The sequence below is a fragment of the Sceloporus undulatus genome, chromosome 1 (assembly GCF_019175285.1).
Source record: "Sceloporus undulatus isolate JIND9_A2432 ecotype Alabama chromosome 1, SceUnd_v1.1, whole genome shotgun sequence".
NCBI lineage: Eukaryota > Metazoa > Chordata > Lepidosauria > Squamata > Phrynosomatidae > Sceloporus > Sceloporus undulatus.
Genome location: NC_056522.1, coordinates 283,626,600 through 283,649,139, shown reverse-complemented (window position 1 = coordinate 283,649,139; position 22,540 = coordinate 283,626,600). Strand labels below are relative to the sequence as shown.

General features: G+C 39.1%; 1 protein-coding gene across 5 annotated transcripts in view; it reads left to right on the top strand.

The window, feature by feature from the left end:
- KIAA1549L (KIAA1549 like) overlaps positions 1–22,540 on the top strand; it is a 278,122-nt gene that overhangs the window by 227,127 nt on the left and 28,455 nt on the right. For all 5 annotated transcript variants that reach the window (XM_042466172.1, XM_042466156.1, XM_042466163.1 and 2 more), the window contains one exon: positions 14,897–15,026. In XM_042466172.1, the coding sequence (XP_042322106.1) occupies positions 14,897–15,026 (130 nt within the window). The remainder of the gene's footprint in view (positions 1–14,896; positions 15,027–22,540) is intronic.

The following is a 22,540-nucleotide window of genomic DNA, read 5'->3' as shown; positions in this document are numbered from 1 at the left end:
TTATTTTGTTTGTAAAAAGGGATATAGCTGTAGCTGTTCTGATTTGTTTTCTTGTGGTGTTCTGTCCAACACATGGCATTTGGTGTTAGTGTATTGAAGGTGAAAATGTTCAGATGTGGCAATGGCTGCAGAAGCCTAAATTGGCTGCAGCTGGAGTCCAGAGCAGCAGCCGGATGCTCAAGGTCAACTGATCTGGACTAAATGTAAATATGCTATGTCTTCAGTCTGAAGAGGGATTGGTTTCTGTGGTGCATAGCAACTTGTATATGAAGAGGCTGGACTTAGTGGTTGCCTCATGGTAATTCTGTATATAAGGAAAACGCTGTTCTGGTGGATTGTGGGAGTTTGGAGATAGTGTGGTGTGATGGTAAGAGTTTTTGTATAGTAGTGACTAGCTCGTGTTATTTGGAACAAAGTAATAAAGCCCTCTAAGGAGTGAACTGCTGGAGAGTGATTCTTTGATTTAGCAGCTGTTTCTCCAGGCATTGTTCCAGCAAGCTGAAAGCTTGTATTTGGAGTTTGCTCTGTTCCTGTGTTGGAGAGATAAGAGGAGCCCTGGTGGCGCAGTGGTTAAATGCCTGTACTGCAGCCATTCACTCAAAACCACAAGGTTGCGAGTTCAAGACCAGCAAAAGGGCCCAAGCTCGACTCAGGCTTGCATCCTTCCGAGGTTGCTAAAATGAGTACCCAGACTGTTGGGGGCAAATTAGCTTACTTGCTAATTAGCTTACTTGCTGTTCATCGCTATGATCTTTGGAATAGCGGTATATAAATAAAACAAATTATTAATTATTATTATTATCTTCATCCATTTGGCACTGGACCGGAATCACCAGCAAGGTTCATCACTCAAATATCAACATTTGGCTGAGTTCTCTTATGGAATCTTGACAGCTGAGATGTAGGCGCAGAACTCCAATGTACATTATGCTAAATCAGGGGTAGGCAACCTGCGGCCCGCGGGCCGGATGCGGCCCGGCAAGGCCTTGGGACCGGCCCCAGCCCGGTCCTGCCGCCAATTGCCGCCGGAGCCTTTGGCCTCTCGCATGAGGGTGTGGGGCCTTTGGCCTATCAGGAGGAGGCGGGCAAGGGGGGCAAGCAGCGGGCAAGGGGGGAAATGGTCCATAGAAGCCTCAGAAACATGCATTTATATTAACATTTTTTAAAAATCAGCAATTTTTTTCGCGTGTCCTCCATTTTTTTAAAAAAAATGTCCTCCCTTTGAAAATTTTGTCCTACATTATTTAATTGTTTATTTTTTAGCTTCCCCCCCCCTCGTTGTCTGAGGGACAGCAACCTGGCCCCCGGCTCAAAAAGATTGCCTACCCCTGTGCTAAATGCATATGTAGATTGACAGTGCAATCCTTTACAGTTCTACTCAGTAAACACCACTGAGTTAACTGGGATTTATTATGTGAGTGTAGGATTAGATTTTAAACGAAGCATAGTTCTAGATTGATAATTGAATTCTCAATAAAAATACATAGAGATATAGAATAACACAGTCCCAGTGTTTTCTATGAATCAAAGTGCTGAAACATACTTGGGGACCCTATGAAAAGACCTTTGTGTCTATTTTGCATTATGTCTATGAAACATAATGCACAAGAGTTTTAATCTGTATGATGATATTAATGTTGATATTGTTTGTGGGGAAGATGTAACATATAAACCAAACTGCCTATGGACTCAGCTGATTAAACTTGTTGACATTTAACCATTCTACTATGATTAGAGGAATCATTTCACTGTAGACTTTCAGATTACTATGCTTCTGTTCATTGGAAGGATGGGTTTTATTTGTCAAGCCACTGAATTTCCAGGGATATCTGGAATTTCAAATATATTGTGCAAAGGTAATTGTGGATATTAGCTTAATGCTGTCACTGAGTATTTCCAAATATTAACTGCTGGTAGGATGTCTTTGCCCAGACAGAGTCAGGAAAAAAAACCCTGAACATTGGACTGAATCTAGTTGTTAATACCAACTAGAACAGACATGTTGACTCAATGAAACTTACATAAATGTTAGCTTGCTTTTTATTTTGTTTAATATGTTCTTCTTCATGGGCTAGCATATATTGCCAGCATGTATAACTAGGATCCTAATTGATGAAGTTATGCTTGTAAAACTGCAATGAATACCAAGATAAAATTGAATTAGAAAAATAATTTTTATGGATATGTTTTGTAGTGATCATTTTGTTATGATATGTTCCACTACATAGTAGTGTTGAAGTTGCATGAACATTGTAGAGGTACCGTATTTTCTGGCATATAAGATGACTGGGCATATAAGACGACCCCCAAACTTTCCAGTTAAAATACAGAGTTTAGGATATACTTGCCGTATAAGACTACCCCTCTTTCAACGCGCACCAAATAACATTTTTAAAAACATATGATTTGATTTCAATATGGTAATTTTAATTCAAATGCTTATGACATGCACTTACTTAGCAGGAAAACTTGTATACAAAGCCTGCTTGGATTGGTCAGCTCTCCCTGCCTGCCCAGCCCTCCCTGTCTCCAAGACTATCAGAGCAGTAGTGCAAACACGGCTCTTTTTTCCATACCCCATAGCCATTTTTTAGCTCCCCCCACCATATGCGGCCACTGCAAATTCTCCAGTCCAGCTCGGAGGTTTTAGCACCTGCCCTATAAGACGATACCTGGCGTATAAGACGACCCCTGATTTTTGATAAGATTTTCTTGGGTTAAAAAGGAGTCTTATACGCCAGAAAATACAGTACTCACTTTGGCTATGAAAGGCTCACCAAGGTGGTATCTTCTTTCCAACACAGGCTGCCAGTCTGAATGTGTAAAACTTTGAATTAAATTTCTTGTAAATGTCTGAAGTAAATTTCCACAGTTAAAAAAGAAACAGATTTTAAAGTTTCTGATATACATCAGTGCCCAAGATTAGCAAGAACAGGGGCATCGTGGAAAAGTACAGATTTGAGGTAATCATGTCAAAGGTTCTTCATAAACTTAGAGATAAACAAATAGATGGGGGGAGGGCTGTGCAGTGGGTCAGGAGGGCTGACATTTGGTCACCAGATCCCTGCAATTTGCCCAACCCTGCTATACAGGTATTCAACCCTTGATGTAATGTCCATGGGCAATAATTGCTCCTGCCTGTCCAAAGATGGGTGAAAATCATGATGGCAGCAGTCAGCAAGTAGGAACTTTCTAGATGTGCTGGAGACAGACTTTGTGAAGTCTAGTAATTTGCATAAATACTGTGCCACAGAAGGAAACTGGAGTAACCTTTTACAGCAACAGACTGCTCAGATGCAGGAAGTCTGTCTGTTGAGAGCCTTTGTGCCAACAATGGTAGCAGTTATGCCCTCTAGTATCTGAGTCATGGCAATCCTATCATGAGGGGGGGGGGTTACCTTTGCCTTCCTCTGAAGGCGAGAGAGTGTGACTTGCCCAGTGGGGTTTTCATGGTCGAACAGGGATTCAAAACCTGGTCTTCAGAGCTTTAGTGCAACGCTTAAACCACTACATGACACTAGCTCCTAGCTGGACTTGCCTGTAGTTTCAACCAGCAGTGTTATATATGTGCTAGGTTGTAGGGCTCTCTGCACAAGGTCCTAAAAAGCAGAAGAAATTATAGGATATTTTTTCTAGAATAAAATATGTGTGAGTATAAAGAATAGTGAGAGCCAATAGCTTTTATGCATATTGCAGTATGGGGAAAATTAAACCAGGCAGAGATCAAGCACTAAAGAAACATGGTTATAAGGTGACTCAGGTCTGAAGACAATGAAGATTCTTAGTTGATAATTCTGGTGCCATTGCTGTGGGAGGAAAGGGGCATTTGGGCTTTGTAGAGGTCTCCAGTGAAGGGCATGTTTTTTTTTTAATATTCACTGTAAAAGATAAGATAAATTTTGAATTATACAGTAGCCCCATCTGTTAGCAAAATCTGCCTTAGGAATATAAATGAAGCAGGCAGAAATTTCATATTAATGTACACAGTAGATATGATGTAGTGCAAGAATTATAACTGGAAGGTTTGAAAGTATCAAAGGAGTAAAGAATCCTCAATATATATATTTGCATGAAGTTTTAATATTGATCCAGTAATTTTTATTAATTCATACTGGGATTAGCTTTTTTGTGGAAGGCATTAAATTATGTTTCCAAGTCAGATTTTAATGTTACATTTATTGTTTTAGATAAGAAGATAGACATATTCCAACCCAGGTTCCCAATGCTTATGGAGAGACAATGGCGAAATGGAATGCTCAAAACAGTCAATCAGAGTCAGGCTAGCAAAAAGGTGGGGTTCTGGCTATAAAAAGGGGGAGGATTTGTTAAGAATGGGCTGAGTGAGTCAAGGACTGCCAGGAGTGCAGTTAGAAGTAGATATGTACCTTAATGGGATTCGGACTCCCATGTGAGGTTGAAAGATTTAAAAGGGAAAAAAGAAATCCAGTGACACTAGAGAGTGTGTCAGAAACTGTCAGGAGTACAGTTAAAACTGAGATATGATCCTTAATGGGATCTAGACTCCCATTGTCCTTAATGAGATTCAGACTAAAAAGGGAGTCCAGTGACACAGAGGAGTGCAATTGGAAGTTAGGGTTTAGCCTTGGTGGGATTCAGATTCCCATATAGGGAATTTCCCATATTTTAGAAGGACAAGAGAAGTCCTGTGCAATTAGTAATACCTTCTTTGAGAAGTGGAGAGCCAGTTAAGGAAGGCTCATACCCACATTATTCTGTGGAACTGTAACTTATGAATAACTCTAGTTTCATAGGATTTATACTCCCAATGAATGAACTTTAGTAGAAGGTGTGTGTAAAGAACCAAAACACAGTTGAAATGTAATTGAAGTTATTTAGTGAACTGGAACAAAGTACATTTGTAGCAAGTTAAGCGATGTACACGTTGTAACCACAAGCTTTGAGAAGCAATTACCAAAAGAGATACCAATAACAGTAGCAAGTACATTTCTATAATTTTCAAAATAGATGACTCACAGAAGATTAAAATGATTTTTCTACGCTAAATACTAGGGGGTGGAAGTCATTTGGTTTTCCCAATTATTTGATTCCAGTTACCCTTAACCATAGCTAGCATTGCCAGAGGTCAGGAATGAAAGGGGTTACAGTCCAACATCGTTAGGGGGGCCTGAGGGTCTCCTCCACTGTATTTACTTTTTGCTGAAGAACTTTCAAATTATAAAATATTTCTGTGGTGCTTATTTAGCATCAACATTTAGATTTTAGTAGATATGAAAGGGTTAGATGTTAAAACTCTGCTTGCTTGGTGTTTCTGCAATAGTATACAGTGGTACCTCGGGTTACGAAATTAATTCGTTCCGCGGCTAATTTCGTAACCCGAAAAACCTTCGTAACCTGAATTGCCATAGGCGCTAATGGAAAAAAATAGCTCTCTGCTGCCCTCCGGTGGCGAAATAGCGCCGAGGTTTTTTCGTAACCCGAAAAAACCTTCGTAAGCCGAAACAATAAATCCCTATGGGATTTTTTCGTATCCCGAAAAATTCGTAAGCTGGGTAATTCGTATCCCGGGGTACCACTGTACAACAACTCTTTGGTAAAATAATAAAAGAATCTAGCAAGTTTGAAATAGAAAGTTCTCTTCTTATTCCTTCTCCATGGCTATATTTGTTCTTCCCTCCTTCCTTATACATTGAAACGTAAGCTGAAGAAATAAAAAGCCAGTGTAATCAGGCAGATTTTTACAAATTCATATTTGTTATAATATAATTCTAAAAACCTTTACAAATGGATGGCACTAAATCATTTGGGTTGCACAAGGAGCAGGTCCCCAGCCCTGTCTGTGTATTCCCCTTGAGTTCTCTCTGCCACATGTTCAGTACTTTAAAATTCTGCTATTTTGTTCTTTTTCAGCAGTGACTAGCCTATGTGTCTGCCAGTTGTTAATGCCGGCACCTCCTTTTTCATTAGTGAATCTTCCTTAATTCAGCTAAATGCCAATCTCAGGGCAATTTCACAAAGCCTGCTCATTATGTGCTCTATTCTGGATTCTCCTCTCTCCCCCCTTTCCCCCTTAGTGACTTCACAATTAGGTCAAGGGTGTGATTCTATCTCAATAAAATGAAAACAGTGAAAATTGTGTAAGCACAGAAGGGCTTGGCATGTGCCAGTCCCACCATGCTCTACCTGAACTTAAATACCATTGGGAGTGAATTATTAGTTCCCCTCTCTTCACTTGTCTCAGTAGTACCTTGCAAAAGAGAGTTTCATGGCCTCTGAATTGCTTTCAGGCTGCTCCCTCTAGCCTGAAAATTCTTCCCTTCAGATGTATGCCCAATTTCCACCTAATGTAAGATGGGAGAAGACAAGGAAAAGACAGAGTGCAGAAGAGAGTTAGAGATCAAGGTGTGGGAGAATGTGTTTGGTCAGTAAATTGTTAACTCAGGATATCAGCCAGCTTTAAAACAACTTTTCAGCCTCCCATTCAAAAGCTGCCCAAATTGATGGGAAGAATGCAGCTTGTACTTTCCCTTTTATATATCCCAAAGGGCTGAAAACCTACTTTTGTTGAAGTGAGCAATCAGGCAAGCTTGTGAATTAAGACAAGTGGCTTGGATTGATCCAGATGAAAGATCTTCTTCAGAAGCAGACTAAGTTTGTTCTAAGAATGCATTTCTTTTAATTTAAAATGTTATTTGGTTTTTTGTTTCAGTGGGAACAAGCAAAGTGTCAGCACCAAGCTGCCCACACACCTCATGCAAAACCCCAACTGCGTTGCTTTTCACTGGCCCTTTGTTTTGCTAGAGAAGCAAAGTTTATACATGTGTTACTAAGACTGTAATGGTACCATTCACATTTCAGTTTCAGTCCCATAATTATAGTGACTGTTAGTCCTTCAGAGCTCCTGCACTGGGAAATGTCTGTGGTGCTCATCCAGTACTCACCTAGTATCTCCCCTACACATTTCCCTATCTCTAATCTATATTTGGTTTTAGCCCTGGAAGTTGCTGCCATCATTCCCCACTCCATATTTTCATTTTAAAACTACATTTTTGTAATTGTGCAATTCCTCTTGGCCACCTCTCTGTCCTCCCCACTGTCACACCTTCCCATAAAATTTACCAGATAATAACTTACATTATTGAATTGTACTTAAACTAAAAAATGAACTAGGGAGACCCTCTCCCCACTACTGTGGAGAAATTTCAAAGGTGATGTATTGCAATTTCAGTGTAGTATAACCTATGGGGGAAATTATCTTGATAGAGGCAGAAATGGTGACTTAGGGGCTGAACAGACCAACAATTTAAGCTGGCTTCCCGGCGGTGTGGTGTCCACATGTCACATGCTCTGCTTCTGCCCCCAATCCGACCTCATGCTACGTTACAGGTTTCCTGCAGTGCAGCAACCAGATTCTGCACGCCACAGGAGCGCAGAAGAGCCAAGGCGGCAGAGGCAAAAAGAGTGCCTCTTTTTCTGGCCCCAAAGGAGTGGCATTTTTGGACTGGGAAAACATCGGATTGGGGCCACAGTGTGTGGTTGCCACTGCCCCGATCTGGTGCTCAAACGGGCAGCATAGAGCCACCCCATTACAGCCGTCTGTTTCAGCCCATTGTTAGTGATAGGGTTTGGGACATTCCATACCACCACATGCCTAGAAAATGCCTACCTCTCAAATTTGGAGAATTGTGGAAGAGATCTTTTGCACCAGAAAAAAGAAGCAGAACAATACTGTGATCTTTTGTTATTAAAAATTAGGATTACACCATGAGGAAAATGGTACTGCAGCAACATAATGCAACTGATGCTGTCCAGTCTGTATCTATTATAACAACCTTGTATGGAAAAGACGTATGAATAATTCTACAACACACAATTCATTTATACTTGTTCATATGTTACCAAGAGGTTCTTCTAAATGTTGATCCTGATTTATCCATAAGATTTCTTATGCAAGTAAAGATTATTTCTTATAGTACTTTATTGAGAACTACTTCATTCATTGTGTTTTTGGGTGTAGAAGCAAAAAAGTTTTAATTGTATATCCAAAGTTCAAAAGTGTGCTAAATCTATATGCACCCAGTCATATACACTTACCAGGGAGCTGTGATTGTCTGTGTCTACATCTATGTAAGGTGTAACATTACATAAACTAGATATTATTAAAAAATGAGGTGATTGCCTACAAAGTAAGAGGACACTTGAGGCATAGTAAGAATGAACAGAAAAGATGCTGAAACCACCCAGCTTAATCTTTCCTAACTCCTTTTCTCTATTTTTGCCTCCCTCGCCCCCTTTTTGGTTGTGGTACAACTCTGGCATGATGGCTGGAAGAGTAAAACCTACAAGGGAAGCAGCTGAGAAGAAGCTGTTTTAGGGCAGATACCCACCTCCAAACAAAACAGGCAGTGGAATGGTTGAGCAGCCCTCTTGGGTTGCAGAAATAAAGCAGTTTGACACCGCTTTAACTGCCATGACTATCCTACAGAATCCTGGGATTTGTAGTTTGGTGAAGCACCAGAGAACACTGAAATACCAGGCTGAATCCCTCACCAAACTACAGATCCCAGGATTCCACAGGATGGAGCCATGACAGTTAAAGTGGTGTCAAGCTTCTTTATCTCTGCACTGTGAATACATCTCTAATCTTTAAATGCTCAACCTCATAGGAACTGTTTTCATAATTTGTGTCCTGTACTCTCGCAACCGTCTTGTATTACCATTAATATACAGTCATCCCTCCATATTTGCGACTTTGATATTTGCGGATTTGATTATTCACGGACTTGATTAATATATTCTCTCTAGGAATATCTAGGTCCTCCAGTGCAATTCTATGGTCAAGTTTAACTAAAAGTTGCACTGAAAGACCCAGAGATTCCTAGAGAGAATACTCTACTTGGCATTTGTAGCTCCTCCAGTGCTGGACATTGACCACAGAGTTGCACTGGAAGACCTAGAGATTCCTAGAGAGGTGTTCTCTCAGGCAAAAAGAGTGTTTTTGTTATTTGCGATTTTTCCATATTCATGGGGGTCTTGTGCCCCTAACCCTAGCGAATATGGAGGGACAAGTGTATTCTGATAAGTGTATTGGAATAAAATTTATCAGAATAAAAAGACACTATTCAAAAGAATACAAAATAAAAATAGTGGGACTCCAACAGCAGCAAACCAAGTATGACACATTGAGCCAAAGTGGTAAACCTAAGGCATTTTTAGGTGTTTAATAGTTATTTGTTATTTCCATGTTGTTGTAAATTTCTCAAGACTTAAGAAAAGAAGGGCAATAGATATTTTAAATAAATTCATTTTGGGAAAAGTCTAATTTTAAATATTTTAGTTATTTAAAGTGTTGTTATCACTTTCACCTGGGGAAGACAGAGTCAAGTTTTGTAATAGAATTTACACACAGCTAGAGAAAACCCTATAGAATCATAGAATCATAGAATCGTAGAGTTGGAAGAGACCACTAGGGCCATCCAGTCCAACCCCCTGCCATGCAGGAAATGACTTGGAGTCAGGCACACAACTAGACTTACAGGGTATACATTTTGTGACTCTATCACCTGAAGAATTCTTAACAGTGACCCTGAGATTTAACCACTTGTCATATACAGTTAAAAAAAATTGTCTGACAAATCTATTGCATTTCTGCTGGGGTGTGTGTGTGTGTGTGTTTTAAAGGGGGTATACATCAAACAAACATTCTGCTTCATATTAACATGTCTCTTTTGGCTCTGTGTATTCAGATTTTTTTTTTAAAAAATCCCTTTATTATGCACCCACAAATGGGATATTTTTATATCCAATACTCTGAAATTAACATAGGAATCAGAAAATAATGCATATTAAGGCATTCACTGAACATTTTAAAATAACAGAAATGGCCACAGAACTATTTAATTTCTTAGAATTATAATAATACAGTGGATCCTTGTTATATGCTGGGGTTTGGTTCCAAGATCCCCCGTGTATAACAAAATCCGTGTATGCTCAAGTCCCATTAAGTATAATGACATAGCAAAATGGTGTCCCTAATAAAAAATAGAACATCAAGGTAAATTTATACTTTTTTGGAACATTTTCAAACCGTGTATGCTTAAATCCGTGTATAAAAAATCCGTGTATAAGAAGGGCCGACTGTATGTACATGGTTAACTTACATGCACTTATGTAGTGGTAGCTCACAGATGGATTCTGGACCATTATCTGTTACCAAGCATTCCTTGGAAAGTTGGCTTTGTGTCACCTTTCTTAACCTATGCACTTTATATCATGAGTGAAATTGCCAGATGGGAACAAGTGACTGACCTTTATACCACTCTCTTGTACATTCTCTTTTCACCTTTCTTGTGCTTGAAAGCCATAATGATCTCAGTCCCTCTAAAATAGAAGTGCATCTTTGTCTAATGATTTTGTTGACCTTTTCTGGACCTTTCAAAGCCACTGCTGTCATTTTAATATGCTGTTATCCCACCCAAAAGGGCACACACATATATCCAACACTGAAATCAGATAATCCTATGAAGGTTTTATATAAAAAGTACTTATGGAAGAAACAGGTGTCCAGACTGAAAACAAACAGGTCAGGATCATCATCTTAATACATATTTAAATCTCTTTCCTCACTGCTAAGATGTTAAATAGTTGAACAAATATCAAGTCTGTATAATAATAAGAGTTGATATTCTTAAACCTGGGCATAAAAATATATTTTCAAGTGCAGAGCATGGTGCCACATTTATATGGTGCCTTTAGGTACTCATTTAAAGAAGTTTTTATAATCTTGTGACAAAAGCAGGGGAAAAACCTCAAACCTTTTAGGAGTACTTTCTTTCTACCAATCTCTAGAAGTACTACTACAAGGTCAAGAAGCAATAAAAAGATGGATGCAATACACAGAAGAGCTATATAAAATAGATGAAAAAACGAATGACACATAGAATGAAAAAGCATATGAAGATGAATCCCAAATCCCAGAAAGCAAGGTGGAAGCTGCAATAAGAGAAATTAGGAAGAATAAATCACCAGTAACAGATGATATTACAATTGAACTGCTACAGGCCACACAGCGTCAATTCTTGTGTTAATTAAAGTACCCCAACAAATACAGATGGGGAATACAATGGACTGAATGATGCTAACACTAGTGCTCAGTTGTATATATTTACTCTTTAGGATCTTGTCTAATTCTTTCATAGCTTCCCTCCCCATTCCTAGTCTTCTTATTTCTTGACTGGAGTCTCCATTCTGATCAGTGTTTGATCCAAGGTACAGGAAATTTTTAAGTATTTCCTTACTGGCTAGGTTGAATTTATGTAGTGAAAAAACTGCATAGAAAGAAAATAAACTCATTTGAGATGTGGTGCTGGAGAAGAGTGCTGAGAATATCATGGACAGCCAAAAAGAAAAACAAATTAGTCATTGAATAGATAGAGTCTGAACTCTCCCTGGAAGTCAGGATGACCAAATTGAGGCTGTCATACTTTGGTCACATCATGAGAAGGGGATGATTAGGAATGCTAGGAAAGGTAGAAGGTAATAGAAAGAAAGGAAGACTGCGCACCAGATGGCTAGACTCAATTAGGGAGATCATGGGCCTGAATCTACAAGATCTAATCAGAGCAGTAGAGGGTTGGGGGGCTTGGATATGTCTCATCCCACAGATGCCCAGGGACACTATTTGATATTGACACTATATGATATTTGCCGTTTCATCTAAGATGGTCATCATAACCCCAACTCCCAAATGTGAAGATTCTCTTTCCACATAAACACACTATACTGTCTAAAACTTGGTATGTGTATTACTCAGGACTTTTTGTAACTCTACTATATTTCATAAACCGGTCGTGCACAAGAAATGTAGGGAAAGAAGTACATCCTGGCCAGCTGCAGCAGTTCCACAGCCTGAATTACACCCAACATGTGTGTGTGTGCGGTGTCTGAGTAGTTTGCAAATTTTACCAGATGGATTCTTAGCTCCCTAATAATAATAATAATAATAATAATAATAATAATAATAATAGGATTTATTTATATACCGCCCAATCACTGGGAATCCGAGCGGTTTACAACAGAGGGGATAATAAACAGTTCCCTGCCCTCAGTCTTACAATCTAAAAAGACATGACACAAAAGGAGAAGGGAATGGGGGGGGGGGATCAGGTCCAGCATTCTTCTCTCCCTCTGAGGCCTGGACCAAGGCAGATGGACTGGAGGGAGGAGGGCTCTTCTTCTTCAGGCTAGCCCTGATGGAGCTGGGCCAGCCTATTCTCTCCCTCACAGGCTGAAGGATGACAGTTATGGAGGGAGGAGCCTCTTTCTTCAGGCTAGCCTACTTTTATACAGTTTCTTTCATACAGTTTCTTTCCTGATAACCATCTGCACTCTTTATAGAATCTGGGCCTTGTGTGTGAGAGCCCTCCTAGCCTGTTTTCCAATGTGTCTGGTACTGTACTCACATTTCAAGCTCTGTTCTTGCAGCTTTCTAAGGATTCATGTTGCTGTTGTTGTTGTGTTCCTTCAAGTCATTTCCAATTTATGGTGACTCTGAGGTGACCCTATCATAGTGATTTTGTGGCAAGTTTCTTCAAAGGAAGCTTGCCTTTGCCATTCTCTGAGGCTTAGAGACTGTGACTTACCCAAGATCACCCATTGGGTTTATATGGCTGAGCTGGGATTCAAATCCTGGTCTCCAGAGGTGGAGTCCAATGCTCAAAACCATTATGCCAAACTGTGCTTCTGTTTATTTGCTCTAACAAAAACCAACCTATCTTTTGGGTTTCCATATGCACTGTAGACCTCTCTTCAATAGAATTTTTTTTTGTAGATGTGTATTTTAGTGAAACTTTAGCTGCATTTTAAAACCATTTTTGGGGGGTTGAAGCCCGGTCATTTGGTACAATCTTTCCTCTGCTGTTCCTGTGGAAAGGATTATAGCCAGGTTCCCTTCTTTTTGAGTGATAGTCCTAGCTGTTTCCTTCAAAGGCATTTTAAAGCTGAAAACAGGCCCAGTTGGGGGGGGGGGAACAAAATGATGCTTAAATAGTGAAAAATGTGTGATGTGGGGGAAATGTATATGTGTGAGTTAAAATTAACTCGGTTCTTACTTGAGCCATATTTTAGTTCATAACAATATTATCATACAAACTGACAGACTGAATCAATCCAAAAGTCTGCCAACTATAGCTCCTTGTTAACTGGCCAGAGGAAGGTGTGACAAAATGGCCTTACAAAATGACTATTTTGGAGTGAAGTGCAGTTTGATAGCTGGTTATCAGGCAATGGACAACAACAAGAGGAGGACCTCCTGCTGTGAGAGGGATTTTAAAAAGCAGAGTTTTCAGCTGGGCTGCATCTGTACTGCACAACTAATCCAGTTTGACACCACTTTAACTGCCATGGCTCAATGCTTTTGAATTCTGGGAATTGTAATTTGTTGAGGCACCAGCGCTCTCTGACAGAGAAGGCTAAATGTCGCACAAAACTACAATTCCCAGAATTCCATAGCATTGAGCCATGGCAGTTAAAGTGGTGTCAAGTTGGATTGTGTCTGCAGTGTGGATGCAGCCTTAGTCTGGCTTGGTTGGTGGCTCTAGCTAGAGAGCGAGAAGGGAAAGATTTGGGGTAGTGGAGGAGCTAACACAGAGATCTGTGTCTAGAGAAAGGCAGTTGGATGAAGAATGAATAGAGCCAGCCAAGTGTTTGATTTTAATATAACCACACTGAACTTGAAGTTAACTCACATTCTTTATTTCTGTATGTTTCTTCATAAAAGTTAATGTTTGTTTTATAGTGGTTGACTCTGACTGAATTGAATGTTATAAGCTGGAAAGAAGAGAGAACATGCTACCTAAAGTATTGAAACTGGTTTATGGAGACACTTGAAACCCTAACCCTTATACACTTAAGGATAGTGTTAAAAGGGTAAAATAAGGCAAAGTGTAATTGACAGGGTACTTCCTGAGACTGGAAGATGGAATAAACATAAGTCTTAAAGGAAGCCTTGTCTCAGGGGGAAAAAAAGCGAAGATGGGGACAATGGCAGAGGTGAGGAGTTACCCTCTCCCTTTTGAGCCTATTAAGAGTTCTACTATTGAACCACTTAAATTTATCCTTTTGCGTGTCCGTTGCTATTAGAGTACACCATAGAGTTCTGATTAAATATTTCGGTTTAGTCTTTTTCTTCATGGATTACATGTACTAATCTGTGGGAAAGATCTGTTAAATTTATGGGAACTGATTTTTCTGAAGTTTTGTTGTATAAACTGTATGACAGCACCATTATTGGAAGCATATTGCTTAATTGACATTGGGCCTTTCATCAATCTAGTCCAGGTGTTGTATTTATGAAAGCATATTTCTGGTGATTTAATGAGTGCTACTCCTTTTGTTTGTTGGTTTTATATTACGTGCCAATTTAGAATTATGGGGATTATATGTTACTCTTTGATCCAGAATTTAAGATTTTCCATTGGAATCCTGAACTAAAATGGGACTTAATTGTATGGTGTTCTAATTTATATGAAGTGTTGCCCATATGTTTTGGATGGTTTTCAAGTTATCCATGCAAATCGATCATTGTCTGGGGCTATAGTTAACAAATGAGTGAATATATGGTCACACTAGTTTCAGACTAGATTTGTACAGAAATGTTCAAAGAGCAGAAGCATTGCATAATTTTTTAGAGTTCATTCTATTTCTTATTCTAGTTCTCAGCTTTCAAGTTTTATGTCTCTATCTTTAGTTAATCAACCAACATACAATTTGAGCCAATTGTTTCTTCAGTGTATCTGTATTAATATGTATTTGTCTCTAAGTAACTGCAGACATTCTGAAAGTAATTTTTCATAAATCACACCAAATACCATAAAGACTGTAGGGTTTGCTGTCATTGAAATATTTTGTGTTTTTTCAGGCAACAGATGAAGAACTCTGTATATCGAAGCAGGCAATCTTTAAATAGTCCTAGTCCAGGAGAAACTGAAATGGATCTTCTAGTTACACGAGAGAGACAAAGACGTGGTATTCGCAACAGTGGCTATGATGTAAGTATATGCACATTCTATTTTTGAATAAATTCCACTGCCTAAACTGGGACAGGCAACAGTCCAGGGTTCAGGAGCCATAGTACTCCCATGGAGCAATGGGTGTATACCCATCTCTGAGCCCCCATACAATTGAATGCACTCTGAAGATATGGGAGGCAATTTTGCCATGTCTTTGACCCCATCCCTAGATATTTTAGACTCAGCAGAGGTTTTTTTTAAAAGGAAATGACCTGGATGTTAACTTCTGTGTCTGTTTAGGTTAGACAGAAGACCTCTTTTCCGCCCCTAAAGCATCACTGATTTGCCCTCACACCCTCTAGAGGGCAGTGGGGCCACTTCAAGACAGAATAATTTGGGGAGGGGGCACTCTGGAGTATATATCAGCCTGCAGTCAACTTCCCTCACCCCTGCCTTAGAATACTAACAAATATTAAACTAATCCTAGGAAAGTAATTTATGTAATACAGTTCACTTAAAGTGGTTTTGTTCTTACAGATGCACAGAAACAGGATTGTAGAATTGATAGAACCAGTTTTCCATATTTTTGAGGCCTCAGAATTAATTTTTGGTATAGCCAGTTACATGAGTTCACTAGAAAGTATAAGAAAAGCAGTCTTTGAAACTGGTCTTGAATAATACTACAGTGTGCTTGCGCCATGCGTGGACGCATTTTACACGGCTTACAGCTTACGTGGAAGCAGCGCGTGGAGAACAACAATGGCGCGCATGCCCGTGGCATGTGTGTAACGCGCCACCATATGCATGTGCCCCATTATTTCCTATGGGGCTCGAGTATAGGCGGATTTTCCCTTATGCAGGGGGATCCAGAACAGATCCCCCGCGTAAGGAGAGGGCCCACTGTAGTTCATATTTACTGTATTTATTTAGTGCTAATTGTAACAGTTCACACTTGTTGAACAGGTGATACATTTTTTGAGAGAACAACTAGCAGGATAAATAACAACAAGCTAATCAAAACCCCGTTATCTTCATGGTTGTGCTGTTCCACATCTTCACATATATGCAAGCATGATTAGAATCTGATACTGGGCATAGGAATCTGGATCCTAAAATCTCAGCCTTCATTTATTTCTTCCCTTAGTCCATCCCTTTTAGCTTGGAAAGTTAGAAAGTAATTGCATGGTAAAGATAAAGAGGGAGGAGGATGGGAAACTGCAAGATTCAAGATAGTGGGCTACACCTAATGCTGCCCCGCCACTCACAGAATAATGGAATGCAGGGCAGTTAGGAAAGATGTGATCTAACCTTCTTAAAGAAGTCATCCATACATCGGAAAGCTTTCTCTGGAGGACCAGCAAAGCACTCCAAGCCAGTTTTTGGGCAGATCTGGGAGGCACAGTAGGGAAAGGGAAAGGAAGTTGTTGGAATTAAGCCATTAGATGATGATGCTTCAGTGACAGGATAGCTAATTTTTGTTCCTGATAACAAAAAGAAATAAAATAAAGAAGTATGCATAGATAATTTTTATGTAGATTGTACAATTTATTGCTGCAGAATTCTGTTTTGTCTGGAGAGTCAACAGGCATTGTGGTTTGGTTGCATGGCAAGATCTGAAATAATGCTTTATTTCCATTTTCCCCATCCATTCGTCCTACTTCATTTAATGTTCCTTTTTGTCACATATTGATTGATTATTTAATTAATTCTTTCACTTTTTGGTAAAACTTTTTAACAGTGGACTCTGCCAATATCACATGAATGCAGGTGTGGTGTCCAGTCCAGCTTGTCATCAAGGAATCAAAAGTGGAATAATAGTAACTTTTACACAGTACACTGCCTCAAGGCTGCAATGATAGAATGACTATAAGATGCAGTCCTCTTTTCCTTTTCAACACCGTAGTGGAATTATTTAGTAAGAATTCAACCAGAGTCAACCTTTATATGTTCTGGCCTCAAAATACAGTATGTAGTGTTTTGTTGTACATCCATCCAATACTCATATTCAACCACTCTTATGTAAACGAAAACTCAATTTTATTTTAGAACTAAGTAACAACAATGTAGGGAAAAAAGAATGGTAAAATGTGTGGAAGGATGAATGGGAAGGATGAAGTCTGATCAGTTGCTAATAGATCTGCATAGAACCAGCAACACAGTTACAAGTAAAACATAAGGAAATAAAACATTCAAGAGAAAGAACACATAGAGCTTATGTTAGGATGTGCCATTAAGAACCCCAGGGGAGCAATAGATATATTAATTATATTTAATTGGATTAAAAAGTGAACAAAAGTTAAGTTGTACTGTTTGGCAAGCAAGGTAGCTGTCAGTTCAGAAAGAGTCTGATTACAGAAAAATACGTTCAGAGAGAAGAGGCAATGATCATTTGGGAAGGGCTGGTTGGAAGAGATCTCTAACAGAATTTTCACGTGCATCTTCACTTGTATACTAGGATCCTTTGGTACAAGACATGACAGTTCAACTCATAATTGTATTCTGGACAATAAAGTATTCCACTTTGGTAGAGTTAAGATCCAGAGGTACATACCTCAACCTAAATAAATACAAAAATAAATACATGTAAATAAGGTTTATGTCCCAGTTTCCTGCTAGTCTTTCCTGTCTGCTTGGATTAATATTGATTATTATTATTGGATTATTTCTTATTGGACTATTGGATAATATGGAAGTAATATCAGGAGCATAAGTAGGCATCAGAGCATAGTTATGTGCCAGCTAATCTAGACTCTGGAGTCAATGAATGCATAGGCCTTAGCATGGTATAACCACAGGCAGAAGACTTTGGCCTGTTACAGACAAGCCAAAATAAAGCTGCTTCGAGTCACTTTGGAGGTATGGTATTTCAATGATGCATACGTCCTAAGAGTCCAAAAGCTGCACCAAAGCGACGCTCCAGTCCTAAGAATTGGAGTGCAGCTTTGGTGCAGCTTCCAGACTCTTAGGACTCATGTATCATTGAAATACCATACCTCCAAAGTGGCTCGAAGCAGCTTTATTTTGGCCTGTCTGTAACAGGCCATAGTTTCCTCTTAGCTGATCTTGCTGCAGTTAGCTTAGTGAAACTACACTGAAAGATAAAGTCATGTCTTTATAAAAATAAGGGTACATTTGTTTCTGGGCATGGGGAGTGTTTCCATATATAAGGAGAGCCCAGCTGGATCTGTCTCAGCAACATTCTTCAACAGCAGCTGTTTCACACTTGAGTCCTTATAATGCCTTTTTCTTTTTAGTCCTTCTGTGTACTGAGTTAAGTTGTTCATTGAGCTAGCTGCCAAGCTCCAAATATAGCAAACAAGGATAATTATGCTTAAGATGTAATAAATAACCTACATGGCTATTGACTAGAATATTCTCCTTTGCTGTGGCATGTGACAAAGGTGAAGGAAACTGTGAAACATCAAAAGACATTAACAAGACTACATTTCTGAAAGATTGTCCGTGTTGTGACACTGCCTGTCAGAAAACATAAATCATAATGTGCAATGTAACCAAGATTATGGTCTGCTAGGCTCCAGTGTGCTTCACTGCTGTTGGAAGTTAAGGGAGCAGCTGGTTTAAAACCTGCCATTAAATAAACTACATTTCCATAAAGAGTAAGTGCTTTATATTAAAACATGACTTTTTTTTAGCAAAGTATTTTTTTATCAGATTAAAAGTCAGGTAGGGCTGGGTTTTCTGCCATTAGTCATGAGCAATTTTTCTTTGCACTTTTAATATTTTTTGGGGGGTGGGGTGGAAATAGGCTGAGAAACAGGTTTGTGCTCAATGGTTTTATTTTTTATAATTTTTGTTTATTGAATTTCTACCCAGCACTTCCTACCTCCACAAAATCCAGGCCAGCAAACATGGTCTTCTGTCTCCCTTCTCCTCATTTAATCGTCACAGTAAGTCAGCAGCTGGAGATCACCAAATGAGTTTCATAACTAAATTGGGATAGGTGCCCCAAACTCACTCTAGTCCAGTATACAAAGTAAAAGCTAGCTCTTCCACATTTAGGTTAATGTGAAATTATTTTCTGTGGGCATTGCTTTGCACCCTTCAGTACTATGGCTTCACCATGTACTGTACCAATAAATTGCACTAATACCAACAAGACTTCCCTCACTCGTCAGGGAACATCAGTACAGTCAACTTTGGATCCAGCTTGACCCTCCTCAAAGACACTCATGCCATATGAATCTACGCAGGCTCCATCTGAAGTTTCTGATGCTCTCAAGAAGCAAAAGAAGGTTTGTTATGATCCTTTGGTTAGTAAAAAGAAATCCAAGTCCGATAGTGTTTTTTGGATAATCTGTTGTCCCATTAGAAGAGATCCAAACTTGCCTATTTACTCTCAACTCATCTGAGGGAGTCGGATGTACTAATAACACCTAATACTGTGCTGTTGATCTGATGGTATTGTGTGTTTTGCTTCTTCCAGTTGCTGTTAGCCCCAATGATGTGGGCTGTTATCCCATTCCTATTATAGAATGCTTGGAAGAATGTTGTCTTCTGGACAATCAGAAACCAAGTGATGCTCACAATGTATCAAAATTTTGTAAAATGTGTTCCCATTGTATGTTCCCAATTGGTTGGTGAAAACTGATATGTGTATAACATAACCTTGAATTTGTATTTGTATCTGAAATTGTTTTTAACAATTGTTAATAATTGTATTTTGCAATTATTATTTTATCAAGTATTTGTATGCTGGTCAACGACCAAATAAATTTTACTACTACTTGCATCAGAATGGTTGGTTTGGGGTCTGTAATCCCAAAGTCCAGAAGCAAGTTGTGCAGCCATCTGATTTCATCACATGCTGCTTTTGCTGAAACACACTCAGCTCCAGTAGAAGAATCTGTGATTGTAGATTGTTTCTTACCTGTCCAATTTACAGACCCTCTACAATAGAAGATCAGATTTCCAGTGGTTTACTTCTGTCTGCCAGATCTGCAGCCTAGTCTGCATCCGATCAGATGTGGTTGGTGACGTGCTGGCAGCATTAGTTTGTAATCTGCTGTTCCTTTTAAATCTTTGGCAACTCTTTTCACTGCAATAAAATATCTCTCTATAGGAGAGTTGACCATTCTGCATAGAGATGCCAACAGCATTTCCTATGTCAGATCTGGTGAAGTTGGCAATGTATAGGAATTTACCAACTGCAGGCTTATACTGGTCTCCATTTTTCAAAGGTTCAGATTTCTTAATGTTCTGTAAGAATCCTACTTCCATTGGAGTTGGCACAGTATTTGCATCTTTCAGACCAAGATAGTCCAGAAGATCCAGTATCTTCTGTTTTTGATTCAGGAAGAAATTTCCATCACTGCTTCTTTGTATTTGCACTCCAAGATAGTGTGAGATGTCTCGTAAATTCTTAATATGAATCTCTTTCTTGAGATTTTGGATTATCTATTCAGTATCTGTTTTGTCCTCACTGCACAGGATCAAATCATCAACATAACTAGTGATGTAAGCCCATTTATTATTTCTGAATCTCTTGTACATACATTTGTCAACAGTTCCTGGAGTGAACACCTCTTTGATAAGAAGCTGGTTCAGTTTCTCACTCCATGCTCTGGTGGCCTATTTTAAATCATAAATGCTCTTTTGCAATTTGCATACAAGATGTTCCTTACCAGATATTTGGAATCCTGGAAGTTGTTCCATTTAAAGTTATTCAGCGATAACTTTAACAGATCGCCATACAGAAAAGCTGTCCGAATGTCCAGATGTTGAACATTCATTTTCTTGTAAGCTGCAACTGCTAAAAGAATTCTGAGGGTTGCATGTGTGACTACTCCAGCAAAAGTTTTGTTGTAGTTCTCACTATACTTTTGAGTATAGTCTTTAGCAACAAGTCTTGCTTTGTATCTTTGAATCTCCCCTTATGCATCTAGCTTTGTAGTAAAGACCCATCTACAGCCAATTGCTCTTTTTCCTTCTGGCAAGTCTGATAAAGTCCATGTCTTCTTTTATATAAAAATTGCATTTCCTCGCTAGCTGCTTGCACCCACTTCTCAGATGTCTGTCTTTGTCTTTGTCATTCCCTTTATCTTCTTCCAATCAGAGGGTTTTGGAATTAATTCTTTGGTGGCTTGATAAGAGAATCTGTTAAGTGGCACACCTTTATTGGAGCGTTCTGACCTTCTCACCTGGATTTGGATACCTGGCTCTGCTTCCTGCATGCCGTCCAGTATCCTTATTGTTAGGCTGGTCCACTGCATGTGTAGCCCCTTCTGGATGCAAGACCTTTGAGGACGAAAGAACTCCATGTGCTCTAGTCGCTAGTGGGAGTCTTCTTCTGATGCAAATAAATCTGGACAGACATCTTGATTTTGATTAGATTTGGGCTGTGTTCTTTCATAAACAGCACTTGTTAATTTTATTGTGCACCCATCTGGATATAGAATTCTGTAACCATTTCTGGCATAACCAACAAAAATTCCCTCTTCACTTCTGCAGTCAAGTTTACCTCTTTTCTTCTTAGGAATATAGGTAAATGCTTTGCTTCCAAAAACTTTCAGATGGTTTAATTTAGGCTTAATTCCATGCCATAACTGGAATGGGGTTACATCTTTAGATTTAGTTGGCAGTCTGTTACACAAGTATTTAGCAGTCATGATGGCTTCAGACCAATACTGTTTAGGCATATTAACTTTCAAAGCAAGGTGACTGCCATCTCTTTGAGAGTTCTGGTCATTCTCTCTGCCATGCCATGTTGTTCTGGAGAATAAGCCTGTATAGTCTGATGCTCATTGCCATGTTCCTTTAAAAAATCATCAAATTCAGCATTAACAAATTCAGTGCCATTGTCTGTATGCAGACTCTTCGGTTTGTAGCCAGATTTGTTAGAGACTTGATTAAAATGCTCTTTGAATTTTTGAAAGGCTTGACTCTTTTCTTTGAGAAGGTAAGTATATATGTACCTGCTGAAATCATCAGTAATAGTCATAAAGTTGTCTCCTGCTGACTTTTGATTCATTGGTCCAGAAAGATCATCATGTAAAAGATCCAATACCTTGTTGGATTGTCTCTCAATAACTGGAGGGTGTGGAGCTCTTGTGGCTTTTGCTTTCAAACATTCTACACATTTTTCATTGTTAGAACATGCTTTGAATTTAAAATCCCTTGCAAGCTTTTGATTTGCCAATATCTTAATACTTTGATAAGCAAATCTACGATGCCATAAAGTTGAACAGTCTTTGTGATTACATTTGGTCACACTGTTCACAGATGAGTGTAAAATCGGCATCTGATAACATCCACGAGATCCTAAGTCTGCTCTAAAAATCAATTTTTATCATGAAATCCAAAAACAGGTTTATTTTCTGAAACTGACACAGTTGCCTCTTGATGTTGTGGTCTGCAAACTGTAAAAGGAGGCCTGCAAATCTGGTACATAAAAGGCCCCTGGGATTTGTAAAGTTCCTATTCTGTCAGGACCAAGTTTTGTTTGCAAAATAACAGTCCCCTTTCCTTGTGCAAAAACGTCTTGACCATTTGCAAGATAGACAGTTACATTTGCATCAAAATCAACAAACCAATTT